Below are 26,156 nucleotides of genomic sequence, written 5' to 3'. Positions count from 1 at the left end.
TGTCCACCTGCCAGCTACAGACCAGCAGGAAAGAATGAGGGGAGATGAAAAGCTTACCATGCCCTGCAGAAAAAAAAAGGAAAATAAAGGATATAGAAGAATCTAGGAGAGGTCTGCAAACTAGAGGAGGCTGGAAGAAAGTCATAAAGCAATGAAGGAATTCAGAGATGCTCTGTGAGCTTGTTGTGGTTATTGAGTCCATTAGAAATGACTGGGGGAGAGATGATGAGGATGCTTGCAGTAGTGCCTCCATTCTCTCCACTTTCTTCTGGCAGGGTTTCCTTCCAAGACCTTCAGCTCCAGAAGGAAGCACTTAGCAATTGGTACTTGTATGGGCATGTGGCAGGAAAAGAAGCATTAACAACAGGGAAGAGCCTTGTCTTTCACAGTTCCTCACAGCCACCTGGTAGAAGAAACCTTACTTGGATCTGGAAAGGCAGGAGATGTTAGTGCTGCTCTTCAGTGGCTCAAGTGGCCTGATTTTACAGGTAGAGCTTCACTGGAGAGCTCCATCTTTTATGTGCTAGCACATAAAAATTCTTGAAAATAAACAAAATGTTGACAAAATTAATGAAGATGGAATTCTGTTGTATTGGAATTCTTAAAAAAAACCCCAACTATAATCTGTAAACACACTCAAGAATGTCTACAAGTGGTAGAAAAATTTTTCTGATTTCTTTACATGTTACCTCAAATTACTGAAAAACCTGCCAAACTGGTAAACCCACCACTGCAATACAGTATCTATTGCTTACAAGTTGGTAAAGCTGTGGAAAGCTTTCCCCAAGGAAATAAGAAATTCTTGTTCCAGTAATCTTAAAATAGACTGCATAAAACATAGACAATCATACTGTGTGGAGTTATTTCTCTGATGCTCTTGGCACCATTTGTCAGGTTTTGGTTGTCCTCATTAAAAAGCCAAGCAGCTAATAGTTGCTATAAATTTTTTTATTGCAAAGGCACATCAGTTTCAAAAGGCAAAGAGTCACAAGTGTTAAAGTCCATGCTAAGTTTTGGTATAGAGTCCCTAACAGAAGCAGAAGCTGCTCCCCAGGGTCCCAGCAGGGCCAGCGTTGCTGCAGCAGCTCCTATCTTCTTTGGGCGACTATGATGGTGGCAATAGAACAGGAACAAAAGCAAAAGGCAAAGCGAAGTGCAGAAGTGAAGCGCTCTCCCCAGTGCATATATTCTTATACAGGAAATTCCCAACAAGCTGAAGACACAAACTCAAGCCACTACTTCTTAACCTATTAGAACTGTAGTTTCTTAGCACACCAGGTTATGTATAAACTACCCTTATGGTCTATCTTATTCTATCTGAAAAATGTAAGCAGTATTCTTACTATTGTTTTATTATGTCTAAAACTACGTTCCTGGAGCCTCCACTGAAACTCTAGTATCTAGGACTATGTTTTTCAACCTTCACTAGAAGTTGCACTTCTGCTCTGGCATCTGAGACCTTTTATCCACTAAAAGCACTTAAAGCTTATTCTTAATTATTCACTTGCTTGCTTACTTATTCTAAAACTTAAATTTACACTTCTACTTTATGTGTGAGTGGCTTAACATACTTCAATCCATCCAAAGGTTTTAATTGAATCCGTGCACTCTGATTTTTCTCTGAAGAATTCAGAAAGACTCTTGACTTACAGACTCCAACAATACTGCACAAAGGAACACAGCAGCACAGATTATTTAATAAGACTTTCTGTCTTCACTTTCATGGCTGTGTGACTCTTAAGTTCACAAGATTAAATTGTAATTCTGCCTGATTCTTACTACATCATGAAAATGGTGTTAGCAAGAAGACAAAACAGTCCACTGGGGCAACCAGCTCTTAAGTATGTTACTTTAAGAAAGGAAGGAAGTTGCAGCTCCTCTAAAAAGTACGGTAATTTCATGACTATAAGGCGCACCCTTCTGACTATAATTTTGATCGAAACCTGGAATTGTGCCTTATAATCCAGTGTGCCTTATATATGGACAAATTTTGGAAATTTGCCAACCCAGAAGTGTGAGCCGCAGCAGCCGTGGGAGCCGAGCTGCGAGCCGAGCTGCGAGCCGTGCTGGCCACAAGAGCTGCGCCAGCCGGCGCTGGGGGTGGGTGGGAGTGCTGGGGTCTACGGCATGGGGAGGGCACCTGGGGCTGCCTTTAAAGGTTATGCCGATCTGTGAAAAATGTTTGCAAATTGAGAACCTGCCAGTAAACCCACGATTGCAGGATTCCGTTACTAATTCGTTACTTTGTTGCGCATGGATCCTCGCTGCAAAAAAAAAAGTGCGCCTTATAGTCCAGTGCACCTTATATATGGACAAAGTTCGAAAATTTGCCGACACCCCGAAGTGCGCCTTATAATCTGGTGCACCTTATAGTAGTGAAATTACTGTAATTTTTTTCCTACAGCATATCACAGCCCCCATGACACATCATTACTGCTGTTTCAATCTCTGCAGGAGAATCATTATCTGTGAACTGGTGCATGCTCGTCAAACACTGCATCCTGCATGATGACAAGAGCTTCACTGCAGAAAATTCATTAAGTGCATGCTCAGTGCTAAGCAGCCAATGTCTCTCTGACCTCAGTAAGTCTAAATTTAATTGCCTCACTGAATTATGACAGTGTTGTCAGATCAGAAGGTTGGAAGCTACTGAAGAATAATGATAATGATAATAATAATAGTAATAATGAAGATGATGGTTTTTTTTCCCCAGGAATAAGGGAATAACATGTCTACTAATTTATCTCTTTTTAAAACAAAGTTTACTTAAGGATTCACCAACAGATACTCTAAGTTCTTTTCAAATCTTTGGCTGCTAGTATCCTTACAGAATAGAAACTAAGAGAGTCTTAAGAAGTAATGATGGCTATTTTTAACATGGATGCACACAAAAAAGATAAAGCTCCCTTCTTTCATTCCCTGGGCATTCCTTTAACAACTGTGTAGGAAACAATCAGGGATCAACAGGGAAAAAGGTACTAAAACCACTTCACTTACAATTGATGGTTTTTCCAGGATTAAAGTGGATGGCTGAGGAACAGGGCTTTCTACTTTTTCATGGACAGGGGGAGGCTTCTTTGGCTCCTTGACTTTATTCTTCTTATCCAGTAGTGCCTGCAAAAGACATCCAATTTAATAAGAACATGCGTAGATAGAACAACATAATGCCAGTCCTCTAGATGCTGACTGTTGCTGACACACTGACTACAGGGAGCTGAAAGCTTTGCAGGCTTGTGGCATCTATTTCTTACTGCATATCAACTGAAAAACTGAGTATGATCAGTACATGACGACATTGGTTGGTCAGAAGTCATTGATGGGATGTCAAAATCATATGCAAGAAGGAAGCAGGAGTTATTTTACTGTATTTACTAATAAGTCATCAGCACTTGTGAGGCACCTAAATTTTATCTAAAATGGGTATGAACTTCATCTCTACAAATAATTAATTTTCTAAGAATTCTACAACTCTTTGCCTTTAATGCTAGGTAATGCTTGTTACTGTGGTTTAGAAATGTTACACAGTTGGGAGATTTTATGAAGGGGTCAGCTGAAGAGGGTACTGTCACTGTTCTGTGACAGTGAAATGTCTTTGTATGATAGGTTATTACTACACAAGATTGAACCAAACAACCCCTTTACAGCAAAATATGTTTCAGAACTCTGCTCTGCTCATCTACAAGTGCCCTGCAGTCCAGTGGCACCCACAGCAACTGTACAGGTGAACTGGGGGAAAAAGAGAAACTGTCTTGCCGAAAAACTTCCTTCTACCAAGAAAATGTAAAAGTCCATTAAGCGTGGGTTTATCTTGCTTGCAGCTGATTGGTGGCTGATGTCACACTTTGTCACAGACTAGCATCAAAGTTCGACCACAGCTTCAGCTTTTTCAAGACATTTTCAAACTGTTTAAAAAGCCCAAGTCCTGCCAATTTCCCACTGCCAGCTCTTTAGAACTAGATATTCAGATAAGCATTTCCAACTGCATGACAATGCTTGCCTACTGCAGGACATCACACTTTGGCTTGCAAAGAAAGGGAAGGGAGTATATCTATTAAAGCTCTTTCAAAACTATAATCCTACTACTGTGTGGGTTGGGTCTTTAGTTTTTATTATTGAAAGATCATATTCCAGCAAGGGAAAGCGTGCCTTTTCCTTTTTACACTCTTTTACTTTTAAATGTTCAAATACAGTATTTCCAGGGAGGGAAATCAAAAGAAAAACTTTAGAAAAAGGTTCAGTTCTGAATTTATCTCTCCAGTAACTGGAAACTGATGGCATTTGCACAGAATTTAATTGTGAAATTAATGAAGTTTTGAAACTCCAGTAGTCATTTGTACAAAAACCCTTCTCACATGCAGGATCTGATCTTTCAGGTCAGGATAATTAATTGCTCCAGGAAAGGAGAGAGGTTTCTAAGTGGAGGGGATAAAATACTTTATTACTGCATTATTATGTTAATAATGCAAGAATCAGAACCTATAAACTGCTTTTCAGATATGTGAAATGGTTATAGCTCAAATGTTGATACATTTTCTGAACTATGTTTTGTATGTGAAGACTTCAGAGTACTCTAGCATGAAGATTACAACAGTGCTGGCTATGATTTATAAGGAGATTTGCATGGCAGGGGAAGGGAAGCAGAAAGAAAAAGCTGCTGTAGTTGCGACTCTTGAAAATAATGGCTACTATGTTTACTAGTACAATCTCAATTGCATAAGAATTTTTCTAATAAAAAGTTTCCTGCTAACCAGAATAACAAAATACAACCAGACTAATAACTTTTAAAGACAGAAAAATCTATTACTAATTTGGACAAGAGGGAATCCTTATTAATGTAGATTTGAGATATACAGTACTTTCACGACTATAAGGTGAACCCTTTTGACTAAAACTTTCCCTCGAACCTGGAAGTGCGCCTTATAGTCTGGTGTGCCTTATCTGATGTACAAAGTTGCGAAATTTGCCAAACCGGAAGTGTGAGCTGTGAGCCGTGGGGGCAGCCGGAAGTGCCACGGCAGCCGGCTGGGGGCAGGCCCGGAGGCCCGCGGCACCGCCCCTGCCAGGTGAAGGCCGCCCAGGGGGCCCGCGGCAACCCCCTTCCTGGGTTCAGGCAGTCCTGGGGGCCCATGGCTGCCGGGTCCAGGGGGGCCCGGTGGCTCGCGGCACTGCCCCTGCTGGGTGGAGGCAGGCCCGGGGGCCAATGGCTGCCGGGTTGAGGTGGGGCCTCGGCCAGCAACTGTGCGGGGTGAGTTGGGGATGGAGCCTCGCTGCAAAAAAAAAGTGTGCCCTATAGTCCGGTGCGCCTTATCTGATCTACAAGGTTGCGAATTTTGCTGACTCCCGGGGGGTGCGCCTTATAGTCCGGTGCGCCTTATGGTCGTGAAATTACTGTACTACAGATCTTGGAAGTAGCTTTATGTTTTTACATCAACACTATCTAGTGCCTGTTTGGCTATCTTTACTAAGTATAAAAAATGCTTATCATTTGCTTTCTCTAATCTGATGCTTTAAATTATTTTAAGATTTCAACGTAAGAAAATAAAAAGAAAATATAGGGGTTTTACCTTAACTGGTTCTGCCTAACTTAACAAGTTCTCATTTTAGGAAACGGAGACACCAGGATTCAAGAATCACTACAAAAGTACTTGATTTTAAAATATAAGAGTGCTAAATTTCTGAGCTACACCAAATGCTACTGCCTACATATCATACTTCTATATTCCTGATACAGACTACATTCCTTTATTCAGGTAGTTTACTGTCAAGACAGGATGTGATTGGATTGGACAGTGAAAGAACATAAGTCATCTCTTTTCGATCCTCCTGGAAAATGCAGTGAACAGCGAATGGCACTCATGCTTTTCACCATACACCGGTGGCTTCTCAGCCAGCTTCTGAGAGAAGCAGAACTCTTGAGAGGATAATGACTTAAGAAGCAACTCTCCATTCAAAAATAATTCAATCCATTCTTTAGATTCCTCCCTTATCTTCTCTGCAATCCTCTCCATTCCACAAGATCCTAGGTATATTTGATTTTCATGCACAGCACAAAGTATATAGTCATGGTTCTCTTTCCTCCTTTTTGCTCACAACAGAATCACAGAATAAATGAGGTTGGAAAAGATCTCTGAGATCATCAACTGAACACCACCAACCTATGACTGAACATCACCATGGCAACCAGACCATGGCACTGAGTCTGTCTTTTTTTTCATGTCCAGTCTTTCTTTAAACACCTCCAGGGACTGTGACTCCACCACATCCCTGAGCAGCCCATTCCAATGTCTTATCTGTGAAGAAATTCCTCCTAATTCCAATCTAAACCTCCCCTGGTGCAGTTTAAGACTGTGCCCTTTTGTTCTGTCACTGGTTGCCTGGGAGAAGAGGCCAGCCTCCAACTGGCTACAGCCTCCTTTCAGGAAGGATCATCAAGGACAGGCTGCCAACCTGCTTAGCAGTGCAGCATGGCTGCTGCATCGCGGCCGATCAAGATGACATAAAAACTCTCAGAGCTTGTGTTGGGGGTTGGGGGAGGTTTTTACTCTTTCCCTCACTAGAGAAATTTTTCCCATTATCATGCTAAGAAGTTGGCCGGGCGGCTTTTAGCTCTTAATTGCTCAAGTCAAAAGGGATGGGTGGGGGGCTCTCTCCATGGCTCAGCTGCTGGGGAGTTTGAGGGGTGGGGGTGGATGGTCAGAGGTTGCTTTGTCATTACGGGAGACACTCTCTCGCCGGCCCGAATGCGGAGGAGAGAGGTTTTTTCTCTGCGGTGGGACCTCCTGTCCTGTACTCCAACACTGCTACAGTTTCCTGCTTCTGAAAACAGCGCTGAGAACCGGTACACAAATGGTGAGCGGAGTTTGCTTCACCCTTCTCCCATCTGGGACAGCCCTGCCGCTGCCGCCTTGCTTCCCTGCTTCTGCGACTGCTACGCCTGAGAAGGCCGCCCCGCCCTGCTCTCCACTGGGACCGTGCGGAGGAGGAGGAGGGCGTCTGTGACTGGAGGAGAGACTGAGACTGAGTTTCGTTCTGTTTCGTCATTGATTTTTGTTTTCATAGCTGATGTTGTTCTTGTTTGTTTTGTAGATATATCAGTAAAGAACTGTTATTCCTAAACCCATACCTTTGCCTGAGAACCCCTTAATTTCCAAATTATAGTAAACTGAGAGGGAGGGAATTTTCACTCTCCATTTTGAAAAAAGTTCCTGCCTTTTTTCCTGGCAATACTGTCTGCTAAACCAGGACAGCTTGTCTGAGCATAAGCCAACTAACACTCTGTGGAGATCTGTTCTTGAAGAAGTAACTGCTTAAAGGCTTAAAGCCTTTCCTATGCTTTGAAACTGGCAGCGATTTTCTGCAGAGACATTCTTGGCCTCTCTAATTCTCTACCTCTTTCCAGCAAGTGGATCAAGGAAAACAGACATGGTGAGAACAGTACTTAATGCTGAATTGAGAAGTTTCTGGTTCTGACCTCATCTTGATCCAACACTTTGAAACCACCTGATACTTCACCCCTCTTAAGTCACCAGAGCATAGAGAGTCTGCCTAAAGTCATGTATTGTTCTGCACTGGGATGTCTTCTACCACCTCCTCTACACCCTGGTGTATTTACCTGCGGTAGTTATCTGTATTGGTATGTTATGTCCTTAATGCCTTGGATTTTCATACAGGTTGTCTATATATGGCTCACTTGCATTCCTTAAAGCATTGTTATCTGTGCTGGCTAGGAACTATCTTTCTTTGTCTTTTTACTTATCTGGCTTAAGACAAAGATTTTTGTTTTTACTGTAAATTTTGGGTCACTCCTGTTTCTCCCATTTTCTCTTATTTTAGAGAATTATTCAAAAACTACTGAGTGTGCATAACACTTCTGCAAAAAGCTTCAGGATGGTCCTAAAAAAGTCTGCTTCTAAAAGCACTTCTTTTTGGCTTAGTTTCATGTCTGAAAATTCAGCTCTCATTCTTAGGAGGACATAGATCCTTTTTGTAATTACTTGGATTATTACTTATCCCTTCTAAAATGCCTTAAGCTTAGGAATACCCTCAATGTGGCAAACAAAAAGGAATATAATGAGGAGAACTCATCCATCTTTCCTCATGTTTGGCCAGACAAACAAGTCTTGGAAACTTCCTTTATTAAAACTAACTGCTTCTGAGGCCAATATCTAGCATTCCTCCTATATCCGTAACTTGCTTCCAGATCATCCAGGAAAATTTTTAAAAACTCATTGTAGAGCTAGATCTCCATGTACTCTCTGAATTTTCCACGATTCCACCTCATTTCTAGGATTATGGCAGAGTATTTACAGATTAAGTGTGCTACAAGAGCACTAAAATAAAGCTTTAGAATAGAAAAAAGTGATCTGGCTACTCAGCTACAAAGATAAGGCAAAGTAACACGGTGCCCTTGTAAGATGATCCCTAATTACCTGCTTTAAACTTCTTTTCTACTGCATGTGATAGGAGGTTTGTTGGCACAATTGGGACTGCTTATTCCAAGTGGTGAGAGAGCTCCTCTCAGGGAGGATTCTCCTAAATTCTACTAATGCAAGTACTCCGCTTGCTTTACTGGTCTGTTTTTGACAGCTCCAGCAGCATTTTTAGGTGGACCTGTCAGCAAGACTCTGCTAAGACAGAACATGCTATAGCCATCAAACTTCAGAAGCAAAAGCCTCTGATGAGAGAAATGACCAGGAACAGTACCACAGAGCTCAAGAGCTAATTAGGGCAGTCATTTCTTGATTCTCTGAACAGAAAGTTTGTTTAAATCTAACAGTGGCTGAGGCAGTCTGGGTGTTTCACAGGGTCAGTACTTTCTGCTTGTCTGGACCAACCAGTCTGGTGTTTAACTCTGTACATCTAAAAGCAGCAGTTACATCTTGCATAATATATTTATTTTGTAATTTTTGTCTGCAAAGGAAATGGTTTGTGATTTTAAAGGAATATTCATTTGGCATTTTTGTTGTGGGGAAATGAGTATTACTTATGTTAGCCTCTCAGTTGCTATAAATCAATGAAGACCAAGTGATCTACACCAATTTAAGAAAGAAAATGTGCAGAATTGTCTGAATTTTTCTGGCATTCCATCTTCCTTTGTCTACTGGGTTTTTTTTTAAGAGACATTATTGTGTGAGCAGCCAGCATTCGGCTGCTTACACTTCTCTGTGGTTACAGTTTGAACACTTCACCACAGTCTCTCAAACCATGAGGAGTATTTTAAACAAGCAGAATACAATTGCTGTAACTGGAATTCAACTCCAAAAGCTTGGACTAAAATTCTGCTGACAATGAGAACCATGCTATGATGCAGATTACACCATTCTATAATTTTATGCAAACCCACCCGAATTCAAACCCCTTCAATACTTCTGTGTCTTTAAAACTACGAATTTTGTCTTTACTTTTGAATGATTCCTACAGCACTCAAGATTTTCTTTGAAAATTTTCTTTATGGATAATAATGAGATGCAATATTTCTTCTTTACAAGATTCAGCAAAATTTAAATTTGAGATAATATGATTGATTTTTCAGAGTAAGATTCCAATTTAAAATTCAGCAATAGCAGGTTACTGTCTGCTTTGAAATTATTACATTACACTAAACCAAAAGAGCTATACATATATATACACACACATACATAAAATATATATATAAAGTGAAAGTTGCCAAGTTTTACAAATTAGAGTCACTATTTTCCAAAGATACAGCAGGCAGCCAAGAATATTGCTGATTTTACATTCAACAGCATCACAAGAAGTGTACCTAAAAGTACATGTAATTTACAAATATTGTGATTGCAGATGCAAATGAGGCATTCTTTCCTTGGTGCTCAATTGCGTATATGGACACCTCATCTACATGAGCAATTGTGATAAATTAAGATATGCAAAATGCTATCAGTATGTTTGTAAATCAGATGCTGTTCTTAGGGAACAACAGTGATATGCATCCACCATAGTGACCTGATATTATGAGTGGGGTCATTTTAATCATGCTTTGCTGCAGATGTTTTCACAATATGTACTTAAAATGTACTTTTTGAATTATGTACAAAATTTTTAGAATATTAATCCAGATTCGCTTTCTTTAATTATTGGAAGCTTGACAGTGTGGCCAGTAGTGTATTATAAAATGGAACAACGAGAATGAGAAAAGGGTGGAAATTTCAAATTGACATAATATGTTCCAATCCAAATACCTGATCTGTATGAAGACAGATTTGTTTGTGCTTGTTTTCTATAGAATTGGAGCAGAATCAGGAGTGAGAGTACTGATGGGCCAAGTATCAGACCAGCACTGGTCAAACCTACAACAGTCTGCATGTTTGATCCATTCTGTCCTAGAAGCTGTTTTACAGAATAAGAATTCAGCACAGGAAATTGGAAAGAAGCTTACACATCTTCACAAGTGCATTTATGCGCAGTTCAAATCTAAGAGGAATTGACATGCTGCTGGATGCAGCTTCATACCTGGTGAACTTGTGCCAGAACTGCCTCTAGTCTTCCTGACCTTCTAATATAGCCAGTCTTAGTGATAGTGCATTTAGGTTTTGGAGCTTTTATCTTGAGCTGGAAGACAGAATGCTGGACAGATTTTTCCAGTTCACACAATCCTAAGATTATAATATGAAGAAAGATTATAATATATATAAGGATTTTAACACAAACAGTGATTAAGTAGTGGAGTGATGGAGGGAGAAACTTGAATTTTGTTAATATCTCAAGTATTTCCCACAACTAAATCTTCCAAAATACCTTACCTGCAACAGTGTTAAGATAGAAGTTTTTTACCACATAGTAGTCAGAATTGTTGTCTGGGAAAAAACCAATTCGAGACAAAGGAGCATATGTTTGTGATGAAAAGTCATTATACTCTTTGATGATATCTCGTCTCTCCAGCTTTCCCATCCAATTCTTGCTCTTAGCTATCAGTTTCCTGAGCACTGAAAAGGAAATACAAATGTGAGACAGTTCACACAAATAGTTCTATAAAAGCTGTAGCTTTGTAAATTCACAAGAGCTTTTCTTAGATAAAATAAAAACATGACAGACCAAATGCTGACCATGCACATTGATATTGTGGATGCAACTTATTTCATTTTGAATAGATGGTAACCTTAAGAATATATAAATGGCTTGTCTGAAAACTGTCTCCACCCCTCTCTTCCTGTCTTTCAGACTTACTTAAAGCACAGTCACACCGAATCTTTCTTATTTTCTCTTCTTTAGCCTTCTGATGATTTTGCCAGTGGTTGTACAAGCGTGTGGCATCCAGCTCATTCTGATTCTCCTCTCGCCTCTGCAGCAGCTTCTTAAAGACTTCCACTTGAACCTTCTGCAACCTGCAAGGAAAGAAAAGGTCAGGCAGTACTGAATGTACTCTGCAGTGTTCTGTACCATGCTGTCATGATCAAATCCTACATACCTTTACAAATAGCTCACATTGCATACCTCATATTTAATCTTTCATTTTAAAAAGGGAGTTAAGCACTGGTAAAATGTATTGTGGTAGCAGACCTGTAGATTAAATTTAAGGAAAACATCCCTTCCCAAGATCAGGGTATTTTCACAGAAACAGAAGGCTTGTTCTACCCTTCAGTCAATCCCCTAAACCTTCTTGTTCCTCCTCTATTCAGCCAATAATTAAAATAAATTAAAGAGTATAATTGGACTCCTACTTATCTATTTCCTCTTCTCTATAGGCCCACTCCTTCCTTTCCATAGCCTCCATCATCTTCAACCTCTTTGCAACGTTTGATGGACTGTCCATGGGTGGCAGTGCTGCTTCCCAAGCATGTTTTTCCCGGATGCGGTCAATTATTTCCATCTCAGCTTGTCCTGCTGGCAGCCCCCGACCTTTCAGGGACAAGAAGCATTAGCTTTTTAGGAGATTGGCAAATCTTACAAGTAGCCACCACCAAAAAGTATGAGAGCACTGGTTGAGCATAGGCCCATGTGTTAAACACAGGTAGAACTGTCAAAAGCCAGAAGGAAATACTTCTAAGGCCAGTGAGATTCTACAGTATAAGGCATGGTAGGACCTGCAGTTGCTACAGTTCAGTGCACATTAACACTGGCATTTCATTCTTCTACCGCAGGCAGCAAAGGCAGAAAAGCTTTTTTAGGAAGATACTTTCTGAGAATGAGCACTTTCTTTGGCACATGCAGTGTCCATCATTGTTAGAGGTGAGACACTGAGAAATGAGGATCACAGGTCTATTCCAGGGCAGCAGTCTTCATACTGTTTTTTAAACAGTTCAACTCAGAGCAGCTGAAGAACAGCGGGTAAATGGAAAAACTGCTCCTAGTTCACATTTATGAAACATGACCTTTCCACATTGAATTGTCCTCAAAACTCTTCATGAAATGCCCCAGAACAGCACCATTAAGTAGAGAAATATCATACTTATTTTAGAAACAGATAAAATAATTGCCCCAAACGCACACAAAAAAGGACCATCAAAGCTGGCAATAGACCAGACACTTGACAATGAAAAGTAAAGAACTTCCTGCTAAAGAGGCAACATGATTATTATAATTTATCCTACTTTCACAACTCACCCCAAGAGAGTGTAGCAAGTGTCAGAATTTCAGGGACTGAGCCACTGCGAACTATATATTCAGGGGAATAGGGATCTGTCTGTGCTTCACCATCCCTGTAATCTGTCTGAGTCCCCAGAGTTCGGAACATGAGTCCAAAGACCTGGCTGTCTCCTGCAACTGACTGTACATGCGACTCTGTCCTAAAAACAGGTGAAAGATGGAAGAAGATTGGTGACATTTATTAAAAAAAACTCCAAGCAAGCAAACCAGAAACACATCAGTCAAAGGTGAGTCTAAAATACCCTCCTTAGGTAATTCAGAAATCTTCTAGTTCTAGCCCTCATGATTATTGCATACAAATCTTCCCTATGTATCCATTCTAAAGCATTGTCTTTAAGGGACACAAAATCATTGAAGTAACATGAAGTAAGACTGTTTCAATTTAGTTTATGTGTTTCTCTTTCCAGCAATTCCAGAATAAAAATTTAATTCTGATATAAGCACATGCCATTTCCACTGACTCTAGTAGAAACTGAATTTTAATCTGAGACCTCAAAATTTGATACTGCTGAAAATCACATTAGACTACATCATGGATGCTCTACATCTCTGAGCAGCATTGCATCTATCACTGAGATTGTAATAAAATATCAGAAGATTTTACAACAATATTGTTCTACTAGAGAATCTTCTTTGCAACGGTGTCTCTTTCAGAATTCAGAGACATCTAGCTTTCTGTTTCAAGCCTGTGTTTCAGTCTTAACACACTAGAAACATGTCCTTTATTCACAAAGCACTACTTATATACTGCAAGCAAATTCTGAAACAGTCCACCACCTGTTTCCTCTAGAATTCTCAATGATGAGAACAGCACCTTACCTCTTAACAAGCTTTTCCTGTTGGTTCATTATGAAAAATAGTGGTCACCAGCTAAATAGTTTCCTGATCTTTTTCTAGTGAGATGTTACCCATTACAACACTAATTTTCCACAAGTCACTACTTACTCTGTCTTTGTATGTGCAACAGCTTCTGGAACACCTGCTGGAGGCAGTTTAAGAGGTCTGAAAAGAGAGAATGAAAGTGAGACAAGAATGAGCATAAAAGATCATTATGGTTCAGAAAAACTGCAGTCCACTAAATTCAGCAGATTTTCCACAACTCTGGTTCTGTTGCACGTTTAAGAATTGTGCCTGAATATTAAAGAACTCTTTCATAGCTATGGAAGAACAGAGGAAGTTTCACTAGTAGGACTAAGTGTTATTCTTAAATCAAACTAGAAAGTGGAGTTGCAAAACAAGACAATCATTAGTTTTGAGTGTGTCCCCAACATTTTGTGTATGTTTCACTAATTAGCTAAACTTTTTCACCTGTCACTTTTTTGACAGAGTTGTGGTTTTTTTAGTAACTGCTTGAAATCCTGAAATTCAATCCTACAATCAGCTGATAAGTTGGTTTGGACTTATCTAATTTTATTGTTTCCTTTTTTGCAATACTTTATGAGGTAACTTGAAAGTGATAAGGCCTCAACTACAGATTAATAATTCCTTCCTAGGCATTCTTGTAGTATGCATATTGCAGTTCTCTACAGATTCCCCTTAGACTCTGGGAAACTTTGAAGTTTAATTTCATATTGCAGATGACAGCATCATCTTTGTTCTTTCAAAACTGTTGATAAAGGCATCATAATAGACTTCAAGTTATTAAACTTGGCAATTTTTTTATATTTAAAGTGGATGTAGCAGCCAATAGCTGCAGAGTAAAATAGTGAATGCAATTCCAAGTGTATGTGACTAAGTCAAGAATGTTTATATGGTAGCTGTTGGTTCAGATCTTGAGTTCATTGCTGGACTGCAGTGTCTTTCTGGAAGGAGCAGAGCAGTCCTGCAGTAGGGGACATGGATGAAAAGTTAATCAAGGCTTCCCTTTGCTCCCTTTCCGCTCCTGGCAGAAACTGGGAGTTAAAAGGTTCCTTCTTAAGAAAACACCTTTCTAGGGATCTAGAGAATCACATTGGCTTTGTAAATACCTTCTTCCTTTGCACAGGATGATCTACAGCCCAAAGCTTTCTTATTAAATACAGAATGTCTGATATATTTTCTTATATGGTAATGCACAACTGAAAATTCTGTCATGGTGTGAATTTAAAAAGACCTTGTGTTTTAAGACCTGGTTACTATTAAAATTTTCTATTTTATCAAAGAACTGACAGAAAATACAGAAAAAATAAAACTCTGGTCTTTACTTAGGTACTCTTGAAAATGCACAGGAACAAATCAGTTCATTCTTTACCGTGCAAAATATTTGTAGCGATTTCTTCCATCAACTTCAGGATCTTCATACACAATCCGAGGTATCTGAAGAGAAGACTGACCTCTGAAAGCAAAAATACATGGTATCATTTAGGAAGTCCACTCAAAGCAATTGTCTTTTTTCTTATGCCTTTTTTTTCTCTCTCTTCCTTCCAGTTGCACTACCCAACATGCACACTACAAACTCCCCTCAAGCCTCACACTTATACGAGAAATTATATTTTGGTTTTTTTTCATATTTACCTATGTAGCAAAACATTCTGACACTTTATGTATATTTTCCACTATGTGTGGTCAAGAAATGGTCCTTGTTGCCTTTATCAAAACTTTCTTACAAGCTTTTTATGTAAAGGATCACTTGTACATGCTTGACTTTGTAAAGGAAACTACTTTTATTGGAAGTGGGGGGAGCAAGCTCCTTATCTTAGGGTAAAACGCTTTCCAAATATGTGTAAAGATGCAGAATGAGCAAAGGAGAAGACGCTTTCTGTGGATGATACAATTCGTCCAAAGCTATCTTCCCCTGGCCCCTGGAACTTACTTTAACAGATAAGGTCTCCTAGATACCAAGGCTGAGCCAAATTCCTTAAGAATTTAGTATTGGTTAGAAATTAGTTTGTGTAATTGGTCAGTTCACCTTTAGAATTTTTGACTTAGATTGGATGCTGTTCTTTGTATAAACTTTTTATTGGCTGTAGTTTGAATCCCCCTTAAACCTATAAATATGACTGTCTCCCCTTTGTCTCTGGGGATCCCTCCTCGACCACCCTTCGCATGAAATAAAGATTCTTGTGGAACGCATCAAGTAAGGCCTCTGGTCTTTCTCTGCTGGTTAATGTAAGCTCCTGAGAGATGGCTGACTGATATTAGCACTCTCAGGTCCTGGTAAAACAACTACCAGGGGCAAAAACAAAGCTTACAGCTTTCTACCTTTGAAAAGCAGGTAAAGAGATTTTGAGCAAACGTTTAAAAATTTAAAATCAGCAATTTCAATTTGAGTTCTCCAGTAAAGGAGAAAACTTAGGACAATCATGGGAATGTTTCAAAATCTAGGGTGGAGACACTGGAACAACCATATCTTTTGCAAGAACAATTTTTTTCCCCCACTTTGAATTTAAATCAGGTAGACCTTAAATTTTTCACTATAACATCTTGAAGAGGTTTTTTTAAGGCTTTGGTAGATCATGTGGAAAACCTCATTAAGGAAATCAGTAAGAACTGAGAAATTTGAAAGGTATTCATCAGGATTGCTATTTGATTTCACAACTGCTTTATACTCTTGTAAACCTGCACAGCTAAAGACACAGTTAAAGACAAAACCCGGAAGTTCTTCCCAGAGAAGATGTGGATGCCCCATCTCTGGAAGTGCTCATGAGCAGGATGGATGGTGCTCTGAGAGAAAGGTATCCCTGCCCATGGCAAGGAGATTGGAACTACATGATCTTTAAGGTCCCTTCCACCCCAAGCAATTCTATGATTCTGTGATGATTTTATTTCTTTGAGCAATGTATATGGCAAGTTCTGAAGGCCAGGTTTTCTACAATTTTCATTTTTAGCAGCTTGTACGAATTCTGACCTCAACGATGTATGGGCTTGTGGGTGCTGGGCTTGGGTGCTGATGCCTAGTTTTAATTACAAAGGTATATTTTCAGAGATACCATTAACAATATATAACATTGCTCAAAATCCGAGATCAAAACAGAGGATTATGTGCTGAGATGAGCTGTCTTCCAAGCCCTCATCTAATTCCTGTGAACTGTGCTGTGGAATCTGCAGAGGCACAGTATGGCTACCTGCCACAGGCAAGCTTAGAGCAAGATGCTTCATTAACCTTCTGCGACACACAATTTACTGCCAAGGTAAGTTTAAAGTCTTCTCTTCCCAAGGCTTTCAGTCACATCACATAAGAAATGAGAAGGGAATATTTTGAGATGCAATATTGTAACCTGATATACTTGTTCAGCACTAATTAACCTATAATTGTGATGTTGTGTTTGTAATTCAAATGAGTTAATTGAGCTGATGGCTAATTCCACTATCTGACTCTTTATGTATCAGACTGTTGCTCCATCCAGATGGATTTGTATTTCACTCAGCACAGGTGAGCACTTATTCTTATGATTTAACTTTATTAGCATAAATTATTCACCCTGTTACAGTATAGTTATAGGCACAATGGGAACCCAGGGAAATAGCCCTTTTCATACTACAGATCCTGCCTCTTGCATATCCTTGACTTGTATTTGCTGACTTTGCTGAAATAAATGAGCATTTATTCCCAGTAACCTTACAGAGGCAATACAACTACTGAGAAGACAGTTGGGAAATATTCTGTCTTCCACATCTGCAGCACTGTCAATCAGTGAAGATTGAAACAGAGAGGATGTATTTCTCATTTTTAGTTAATTGCAAGACATTTTGCAAATACATGTTGTTGAAATGTACAGTAAATTCACGAATACAAGCCGCACTGAGTATAAGCCGCATCGCCGGGTGTTGGCAAACATTTTGTTTTTTGTCCATAATAAGCCGCACCTGAGTATAAGCCGTTCTGTCGTTTGCAGTGAGGACCCGCGTGCAACAAAGTTGCCAATTAGTAACAGAACCGCGGCAGCGCGGGGTTTACTGGCTCAGCTCGGGCTGTGCAGGCTCGGCCCACTCGGGGCTGCCGACGGGGCCAGGTGGCCCAGCCCGGCGCTGCCGCTCAGGGCCGGCTGCCGCCTCTGGGCTCACTCGCTCTGGCCCGGCGCTGCCCCGTGGTGGTAGGCAGGGACGGAGCCCCCCCAGCTCCCGCGGTGGCAGAGGCAGGCGGGGACAGAGCCCCCCGCCGCCTCCCCGGGCCGCAGCGATGGTGGCACGGGGCCCCCCCGTCTCTCCCCCGGGCTGCGGCAGAGGAGGGAAGGAGAGAGCTCTCCCGCCTCTCTCCCCGCCCCCCGTGCCAGGCTCCACCCGCAGCGCAACAGAGTAACAATTTGTAACAATCGCGAAATGCCGACTTTTACTAGCAGGTGCTCAGCTCAGCACCCTGGCTGGCACTTCTGATGTTGTAAACATCAGAAAATTATTCACATATTAGCCGCTCCTGAGTATAAGCTGCATTTCCGGTGTGGGAGCACAATTTTAGTCAAAATGGTGCGGCTTGTATTCGTGAAACTACTGTAAATCAATTTTAAAGCAGCGCAGGTGTCAAGTTGTTAGAGAACAGTAGGCAAAATATAAGAAGTCACTGAGGTGTTCATGTGCTGGGGACATTTGAAACACTGAAAATAGTATGAAGAAAAATAATCCAATATTACTAGTATTATTATTATTATGTAAATGAAAAGACTATGTCTTTGAACAAAACCAGTGAAATCCACTCTATCACTCTTGAGTATCTTTGATTATTGTCTGGCATGTGGTAGAACTCAGTTACCAGCAACCCCTGAGCAAGCACCATCTGAAAAGCCCGTGGTCTAAAGTTAGTTGCTTAAAGCAGAAAGAACCTTTGAGAACAAAAACCTAAGCTGACGTCTGTAGTCTTGAATACAGCTACAAGAGGACTTAAAAATACCTGTGGTGTGGCAAAACACACAAACTTTTTTTTTAATATCTGTTGAATCAGAACCCAAATTGTCCCACCAGGAGAAAGCTCAGCTAAGAAACCCCTGCACTAAAAATGCAGCGCCCTGATTCAAGGACCCTGGAAGGAGCAGCAAAAGCAACCTAACCAGCTGCAACGGCACAGACTAAAATCAAAGAGCTCCCACTGAAGTAACACACATGAATCACTGAAGTCTTCATAACTCATCTGATCTGTAAGAGGCTGAAATAACTCTCCTCTTTTTCATGACAACCACTGCAAAGCAGATAGCACAGGGATGAAGGAAATGTGAAACATCCACCCTGTAAGAAACTGATGGGTAACCACACTCCACAACAGCAATTTCAAGGGAAAATATAAGTAGGAGCAAATTGCAGTCATCTCCATTTCAGTGTGCATGACTTTTTGGGCTTTTGCTTTTATGTCCATTTTAAATTGTCCAACCATAGAACACTCACACAGCAAGCTTCTGAAGAGTCTCCAGGCGCTGCTGAGTCCTCCATCTTTGACCAATATATGCAGGCACTGGATCTTCGCCTTTGAAGCACAAACTGCAGGCTGGGAAATGGATCAGTCCAGTAGCCATGCTTCATAATATTGGTGCCTTCACCTAGCATTTGTGTGGACACAAAGAAGACAGACTGTAACTTAGCCACTTCAAACAGCATTAAAGAGATCAGAATTCCAGCCTGCTGTGATTTACAGGACTGCACATTTGGGATAGGGAAAGAAGGTGGCATATGTATGTTAATGATGACAGCAAGTTAGATGGTTTTTCTCAAAATGTGGAGCATACCAGACTTAGCAGCAGATGCACAGATTTGTCTCCTGGCTGTTTTCCAGTACTAAACTTATACAGAAAACCAAAAGGTCTAATGGTTTGTTACATAAAGAAGTTAGTGCGCAGTAACTGTGAATGGGCAGCAATGTGAACTTCTAACCTGTCACCCTATGTAATTCCCTCCTATTTTTAGTGCTCTAGAAATAAAGTAACATATTCCACTTGCAGAGAAAAGTTACATTATTTTATACTGGAATGATTTTAATATTTATTAAAAATAACTCAAAGGGAGCTAGCATACAAAAATGACCACATTAAACATCTGCACCCTTCCTTTTAAGGACTAATTTCCCTGGGTAGATATGCCTTAAATTGCTACATTTATCATTGCCAATAAATCTTTGCAATTGTAAGTGATGTAGGTCTATTGGTTTGAGCTTCTGTAAAGACTGAAATCAGAACTGAGATGTGAACTGCCCCTTTGATTTCAATGGTGTTAACTCAAATGCACACAGGTGGCATTTCAAGTATTCACCAGAATGTAAGACAGTGTCAGTTGATGAAGCTCTAGGCACCCTACCATGCGTAGCTGCTTGCTATGCATGAAATTGCATTTTTGTTCCATTTATCTTCAAAAGGAGTTCAACTTTTGAGAATTTGGAATATGAACTAATAGTATCACAACCTCTGTCCATCCCAATTTGAAAAGCTACAGATTAAGAACTCAAGGATGTAGGGTTTTGAATTGTACATTATGCACTTGCTGATTGATTCTAAAACATGTTTTAGGCAAGAGTCTGCAACTACACCCATCTGCACCATTACACCTGTAACATGACAACTTTAGCGACAAGGATGCCTGTTTCCTTCATCTGGCCTGAACTGTTACCACAGCCATATTGTTGCAAGTATCTCACTGGTGAGACCTCCCAGCTCTGTGTGTTTGTCTCTCTATGGAGAAGCAGATAAACACTCTCTTGTTTTCATGTGGATATAAGAAATATTCTGAGATAACAGAGTAAGAGATATCCAGCAACATTCTTCAAATAAAAGAGCTCCTTGACTCCATTGTTGTAAAGTTGCTCAGGGCTTTTCTCCCTGCTGTCCAGCAATGCAGTCTGAGTTCAGAATACCTACCTTGCAGCCTCAGTCACAGGCATAGCTTCAGGAGGACTCTGTTTAAAATCCACTTCATTGTGCAGTCTCACCAAGTCTTTTCCACTGGCACTTTACCTGTATGCACCCCATGCAGCTATCAATCACTGCTGTCTGAAGGTGTGACTGTAACCCCCACAGACATGCCCTAGCTGGTTTTAAACTAGTTAAGGGGAATGCTGACAACAGAGGAGCAAATGCAGTAGGAAGCTAAGCATGGGGTAACTAGGTAAGGATCAGGTAGGAAGTTATACTCTGCTAATTCTGTATGAAGAATCAGCATGGATTTGCAGTCTTTATTGGCTGCTTAGATGTCGCTAGATATTTCATTTTAGTCTAAGTAGGCTACACTGATCTGCAGTGCAAGTATATCCCAAGGTAAGTCATCTACTGTGTGAAATGACAGCTCTGCTTGAGTAACAGCCCAGTAGCTGCCCACTTATTTTATCTAAGTAACATTTACAAGCTATAGTTAACAGCATTTGAAAATAGTCTATTAAAAATGATGACACACAGCTTAGGAAATTACTCAGAACATGAAGCTGAGTATTTCTAGGCTGCTGTTACAGAGTCACCATGGGCCAGCAATTATGGCTACTTCCTGTGTTGTCTTTTTTTAGATAAAACTTTTCTCTGCTTCATATTTTGCTGTTTTAAGGGAGCAGCTTAGGACTTAGAGTTTCTACCCATGTGTATGCAGAAAAAGACAAGGGGAACATGTGAGCTATCTTTGGCTAACCACTCTATCACCAAGCTGAATACGGATATTTGACTTTGGAGGGTCCTTCTCACTTCACAATGTGTACAGAAGGTCTGACAGACAAGTGAATAAATGAAAATAGTTAAATATTTGAAGAATCAGCGTAAATCATCAGGTTCCATGTCCCTCTTTAAAAGTGTGTCTATAAGAGAGTATAAAACTAGGAAGAACTGAAATGTAAGTCTCTCTATCAAACAGATGTCATCATCATGCAAATAAGCCTCAAAGCTGAAATCCTACTTTTCTGCAGAAGATACAGGTGAAAAATCTAGTAGAAAAATCTGCTTTCTTTGGAGACAAAGTCAACTTGAACAGAAAACATGATGACATGAAACATTAAAAGGGAGGCATGGTGCAATAGTAATCAGTGGTAATACCATACTATACATGACTCTCCGGGAAGAGCTGGCTTCGCTCCTTCAAATGTTTCATGGGCCCAGCTTCGTTGGAGACGCCAGGCCTATTGCTAGACAGCTGCCCGGGCGGCACCCACCTCGTGCCGAGCTCGGCGACAGCCACGGGGCCCTGGCGTAGGGGAGGCCCTGGGGCATGGGGGCCTTACGCGCCGCCCGCCCAACTCCCGGCCCCGCACCCGCCGAAGTGCTGGCCTTGGCCGTACCGGTGCCGCCAACCGGGGCTGCAGTGGAGCGGGGCCGCGGGCAGGGCGCTGCCGTCCCGGCGAGGCCCGGTACCGAAGGAGCGGCCGAAGATCCGGCGGAGAGCCCACCCCGCCGAGTGGCTCGGCCACGGCCGCCGTTCCCATGGCCACGGCGACGGGCGGGCGGGGCCGGCAATGTCCTGCCCCTGCGGCCTGCCGTTGCTGCGGCCCGGACTCTGCCCTGCCTGGCCCTGTGGACGGCTGATCGTAACTATCAGGACACTTCCTGGGGCAGCGGCGGCCCTCTGGGTTTTTCCCGGCTGCTTCCGGCGTTCTGCTGCTGGTGCTCCTGCTCCCTCCTGCACCCCGCATCCGCTTTCGGCAGAGCCCTGAGGTTTCGCCCTGCCGCCTCCATCTTGTGCCGCCTCCTGAAGAGCCGCGCCGGCGCGGGGATGTGGCTGGACTTCGGAGAGGACAGGGCACGAGTGAGGCCGGGAAAGGAAGAACGTGTGTTTTTACTTTTCAGCAGCTGTTGCTGGAGTTGTTTCTTGTGATGCTTGCTCCCCGGAACCCTCGTTTTAGTGCTTAGTAAATCTGGTTTAGCAGTTACAGTTAGGGACAGGATTTAAGTCTGGATATTCTTATTCTTGGCTTTGCTTGTCACTTAGGACTTCTGCAGCTATAAAGTGGTGAAAGTGAGTCCAGAGAAGGGCAAGGGAGCTGATGAAGGGTCTGGAGCCCAGGTCCTACGAGGAGTGGCTGAGGGAGTTGGGGTTGTTTAGCTTGGGGAAAAGGAGGCTCGGTGATCTTGCCTTTCTCTTGAATTCCCTGAAGGGAAGGTGTAGCCAGGTGTAGGTTGGCCTCTTCTCCCAGGCAACCAGTGTCAAGACGAGGAAACAGTCTTAAGATGTGCCAGAGGAGGTTTAGATTGGACATTAGGAGGAATTGGACATTGGGAGGTGGTGGTGTCACCATCAGTGGAGGTATTTAAGGAAAGATTGGGTGTGACACGCAGTACTATAGTCTGTTTGGCATGGTGGTGCTTGTTCATATGTTGATGCCTTGGGTTTTAGCTTTTATATTTTTCAAACTCTCTGCTGCTTGGTATGTAACTGTGAAACTTGATATTAGGTATTATTAAGTTCTCTTCACGGGATAGTTAGACAAAACAATCCCTTCCTAGCTAGAAAATCAAGGACAACCTTTACCCAAAAAGCATAAAACAGCAGAGGGAAAGGGGCAAATCAAGGGGTTAAGATTTCATAAGCTGAAGCTGTGGTTGGATAATTGACCCCAATATGTAGACGAACCAAAACTTTAAAAAGTGTAAAATCTTGAAAAACTTGTGATTGAGATCCATCTTGGATTCAACTTGGCCATAACCCCGCAGTGCAGGCTCTTGCACTGCTCAAGGTGTATCCTTTCAATAAATACCTATTTTATTCCTTTTGCTCTGCCTAGTCTCTGTTCCAGGTCAGCCTTTCCAGGCATCACAGTGATCTCAGAGGTCTTTTTAACCTAATTACTTCTCTGGTTTTGTGAAAATAAATTTGGTACATACTGCCCAGAGAGACCCAGAGGGTTTTTTCATCTGTAGAGCATCTCAAGAGACCTGCATATAAAACATTACCAATAAACATCATGCTTTGCAAAGCATTGCTGTTTCATCAAGGAGGAGGCTATCCTTTTATATAAGAAACAAAGTTGGAAGTTTCTTCGTGCTAAATGTAGAAACCAGAAATGGCTAATGTTTTTGTGAACATAAGGAGATTTGCAGGCAATGTCTTGGAATAGGACACACAAAAGCAGAGAAATTGCAAATGGGCCTTCTCCTCTGTCTATAATCTTGAAGCAAGGCTCTTACATTAGTTATTTTGTGTGTAAAACTGTATATCAAAGGGTTATTCACAGTTTGTCAAGCCTGACATAAAATACTGGCCCCTCAGTACCTCATTGCAGGAAAGCAACTTTAGGACTGTAGTTACAAATTCCTTGACTCTGAATTTACTTGTAGACGATTCAATTTTGAATGCTTGTTTACTTTCTTAAAGGCCCATCCCTTGCCTAAAGCAACAACTTTTTTAGGTTAGTGGGTCAACTGAAGATGTGTCTGAACTAAGAAAAGCTGTCACAGCTTTGTTTCTGACAGACATTGTCTACATCTGTGGATGTGTAGGATGTGACTTCCCACAATGGATACCTAGCAGGCTGTAAAGACCCTCATTTTACTAAAGAGCTTTACAATGTGATACGCTATTATAATTATTTATGTGGCAACAGAAGCCACTTTTTAATAGAATTCCCTGGCATTTCTCATAATCAATTTCGGTTTTCCTTTTGTTGAGGGGTTGGGGGGTTTTACTCTTTCCCTCGGTGGAGAATTTTTCCCCTTATCATGCTTAGGAAGTCAGCTGGGCGGTTCCCATAGCTTCTAATTGCGCAAGACAAAAGGGATGGGTGGGGGCTGTCTCCCTGGCTCAATCGCTGGTGGGGTTTGGGGAGGTCAGGGTGGCTGGTCGCTTTTTTCTTTCCTTGGGACACACTCTCACCGGTCCAAACACTGAGGAGAGAGGTTTCTCTGCGGTCAGATTTGCCCTGCAGCCCGGCACTCTTATACAGCCTCCTGCTTCTGAGAACAGCGCTGAGAACCGGGACCCAAACGGTGAGCGGAGTCTTCCTTCACCTTTCTCCCACCTGGGACACGGCCCCGTAGCCTCCACCTCTGCCTCCCTGCTCCTGCTGCTGCTGCTGTGGCTGCAAGGGGTCCGCCCCACTCTCCACTGGTACCGTACAGAGGAGAAGAGTACCTGTGACTGGAAAAGAGACTGGAACTACAGTAATTTCACAAATACAAGCCGCAGCAATTTGACAAAAATTTTGGTGGAAACCCGGAAGTGCAGCTAATACTCGGGGGTGGCTAATATGTGAATAATTTCCTGACATTTACAACCCCAGACGTGCCAGCCAGGGCGCCGAGCCAAGCACCTGCCAGTAAAAGCCGGCATTTCGCGATTGTTACAAAGTGTTACTCTGTTGCCCTGGCTCCCTGCAGGCAGCACGGGGGGCGGGGAGAGAGGCAGGAGAGCTCTCTCCTTCCCTCTCTGCCGCAGCCCGGGGGAGGGACGGGGGGAGCCCGCGCCGCCATTGCCGCAGCTCGGGGAGGAGGGGGGGAGCCCGCGCCACCATTGCCGCGGCCTGGGGAGGAGGGGGGGAGCCCGCGCCACATTGCCACGGCTCGGGGAGGATGGGGGGGGCTCCGCCCCTGCCCTCCGCCACCGTGGCGGGAGCAGGGGGTGCTCCGTGCCCAGCCGGCGCCGCGGCGTGAGCAGGGCGCGCTCTCCGTGCCCGACTGGCGCCACGGCGGGAGCGGGGCTGGGGTGAGCGAACCCAGAGGCGGCGGCCAGCCTCGAGCGGCACCACCGAGCTGGGCCACCTGGCCCCGTCAGCAGCCCCTAGCAGGCCGAGCCTGCACAGCCTTAGTTGAGCCAGTAAACCCCCCGCCATGCCGCGGTTCTGTTAGTATTTGGCAACTTTGTTGCACGTGGGTCCTCGCTGTGAACGACAGAGCGGCTTATATTCAGGTGTGGCTTATTTATGGACAAAAACCGAAATATTTGCCAACACCCAGAGATGCGGCTTATACTCAGTGCAGCTTTTATTCGTGAATTTACTGTAAGTTTTGTTCTGTTTTGTCACTGATTTTTCATAGCTGATGTTGTTCTTGTTGGTCTAGATATATCAGTAACTGTTGTTCCTAAACCCATACCTTTGCCTGAGAGCCCCTTAATTTCCAAATTATAGTAAACTGGGAGGGAGGGGATTTTCACTCTCCATTTTAGGAAAAGCTTCTGCCTTTTTTCTGGCAGTACCTGTCCCCTAAACCAGGACACCTTTCTTGTATCGTATTTCATTAAAACTCCATTGTTTCCATGCTGAAATTTTTCCATGCTGAACATCTGCCTTGGGTAATGAGGTGGTGTGAACTGTACTTTGGCCAAAAAATTATTCTTTGTTGACTCCACCCTCTGATATTTTTCCACATTAAGGTTTTCAGAGATTACTAAATACAGGTGGCCTGGACTTCTTTTTTTCTTATGTGGAATGGATCCAGTTGAAAACCAAGTTGAAAAGGAACAGTGGAATAACTGAATGGGTTCTTGAGAGTGCTACAAGATGTCAGGGCATAGCCTAATGGGTACAGTAATTTCACGAATAAAAGCCGCAGCAATTTGATAAAAATTTTGGTGGAAACCCAGAAGTGCGGCCAATATTTTGGGGCGGCTAATATATGAACAATATTCTAAAAGCTGCCAACACGGAAGTGAGAGCCCGCAGCAGCCCCAAGCCAAGCTGGAGCCCGGCCGGCCCCAGCAGAGGTGGGAAAGCCTGGCAGAGGCGGGGCCAGCAGTGCGGGGGGCGGGCGGCA

General features: G+C 42.4%; 1 protein-coding gene across 5 annotated transcripts in view; it reads right to left on the bottom strand.

Annotated features, from left to right (window-relative positions):
• CFAP91 (cilia and flagella associated protein 91) overlaps positions 1-23,120 on the bottom strand; it is a 33,246-nt gene extending 10,126 nt beyond the window's left edge. For 2 of the 5 annotated variants that reach the window (XM_033051599.1, XM_033051604.1), the window contains exons 1-10: positions 21,752-23,119; positions 18,895-19,046; positions 14,834-14,917; positions 13,549-13,605; positions 12,562-12,743; positions 11,679-11,856; positions 11,185-11,342; positions 10,761-10,943; positions 10,471-10,613; positions 2,998-3,114 (exon numbers count right to left, since the gene is read on the bottom strand). In XM_033051599.1, the coding sequence (XP_032907490.1) occupies positions 2,998-3,114; positions 10,471-10,613; positions 10,761-10,943; positions 11,185-11,342; positions 11,679-11,856; positions 12,562-12,743; positions 13,549-13,605; positions 14,834-14,917; positions 18,895-19,022 (1,230 nt within the window). In that variant the 5' untranslated portion in view covers positions 19,023-19,046; positions 21,752-23,119. The other 3 variants (XM_033051603.2, XM_033051600.2, XM_033051602.2) reach the window with 3 other exon arrangements.
• Positions 23,121-26,156: the final 3,036 nt, after the last annotated feature.

Source organism: Catharus ustulatus, chromosome 2, assembly GCF_009819885.2.
Source record: "Catharus ustulatus isolate bCatUst1 chromosome 2, bCatUst1.pri.v2, whole genome shotgun sequence".
In the NCBI taxonomy this organism is placed as follows: Eukaryota; Metazoa; Chordata; class Aves; order Passeriformes; family Turdidae; genus Catharus; species Catharus ustulatus.
Note: the sequence above shows the minus strand (reverse complement) of the source record. Positions and strands in the feature narration are given on the sequence as shown.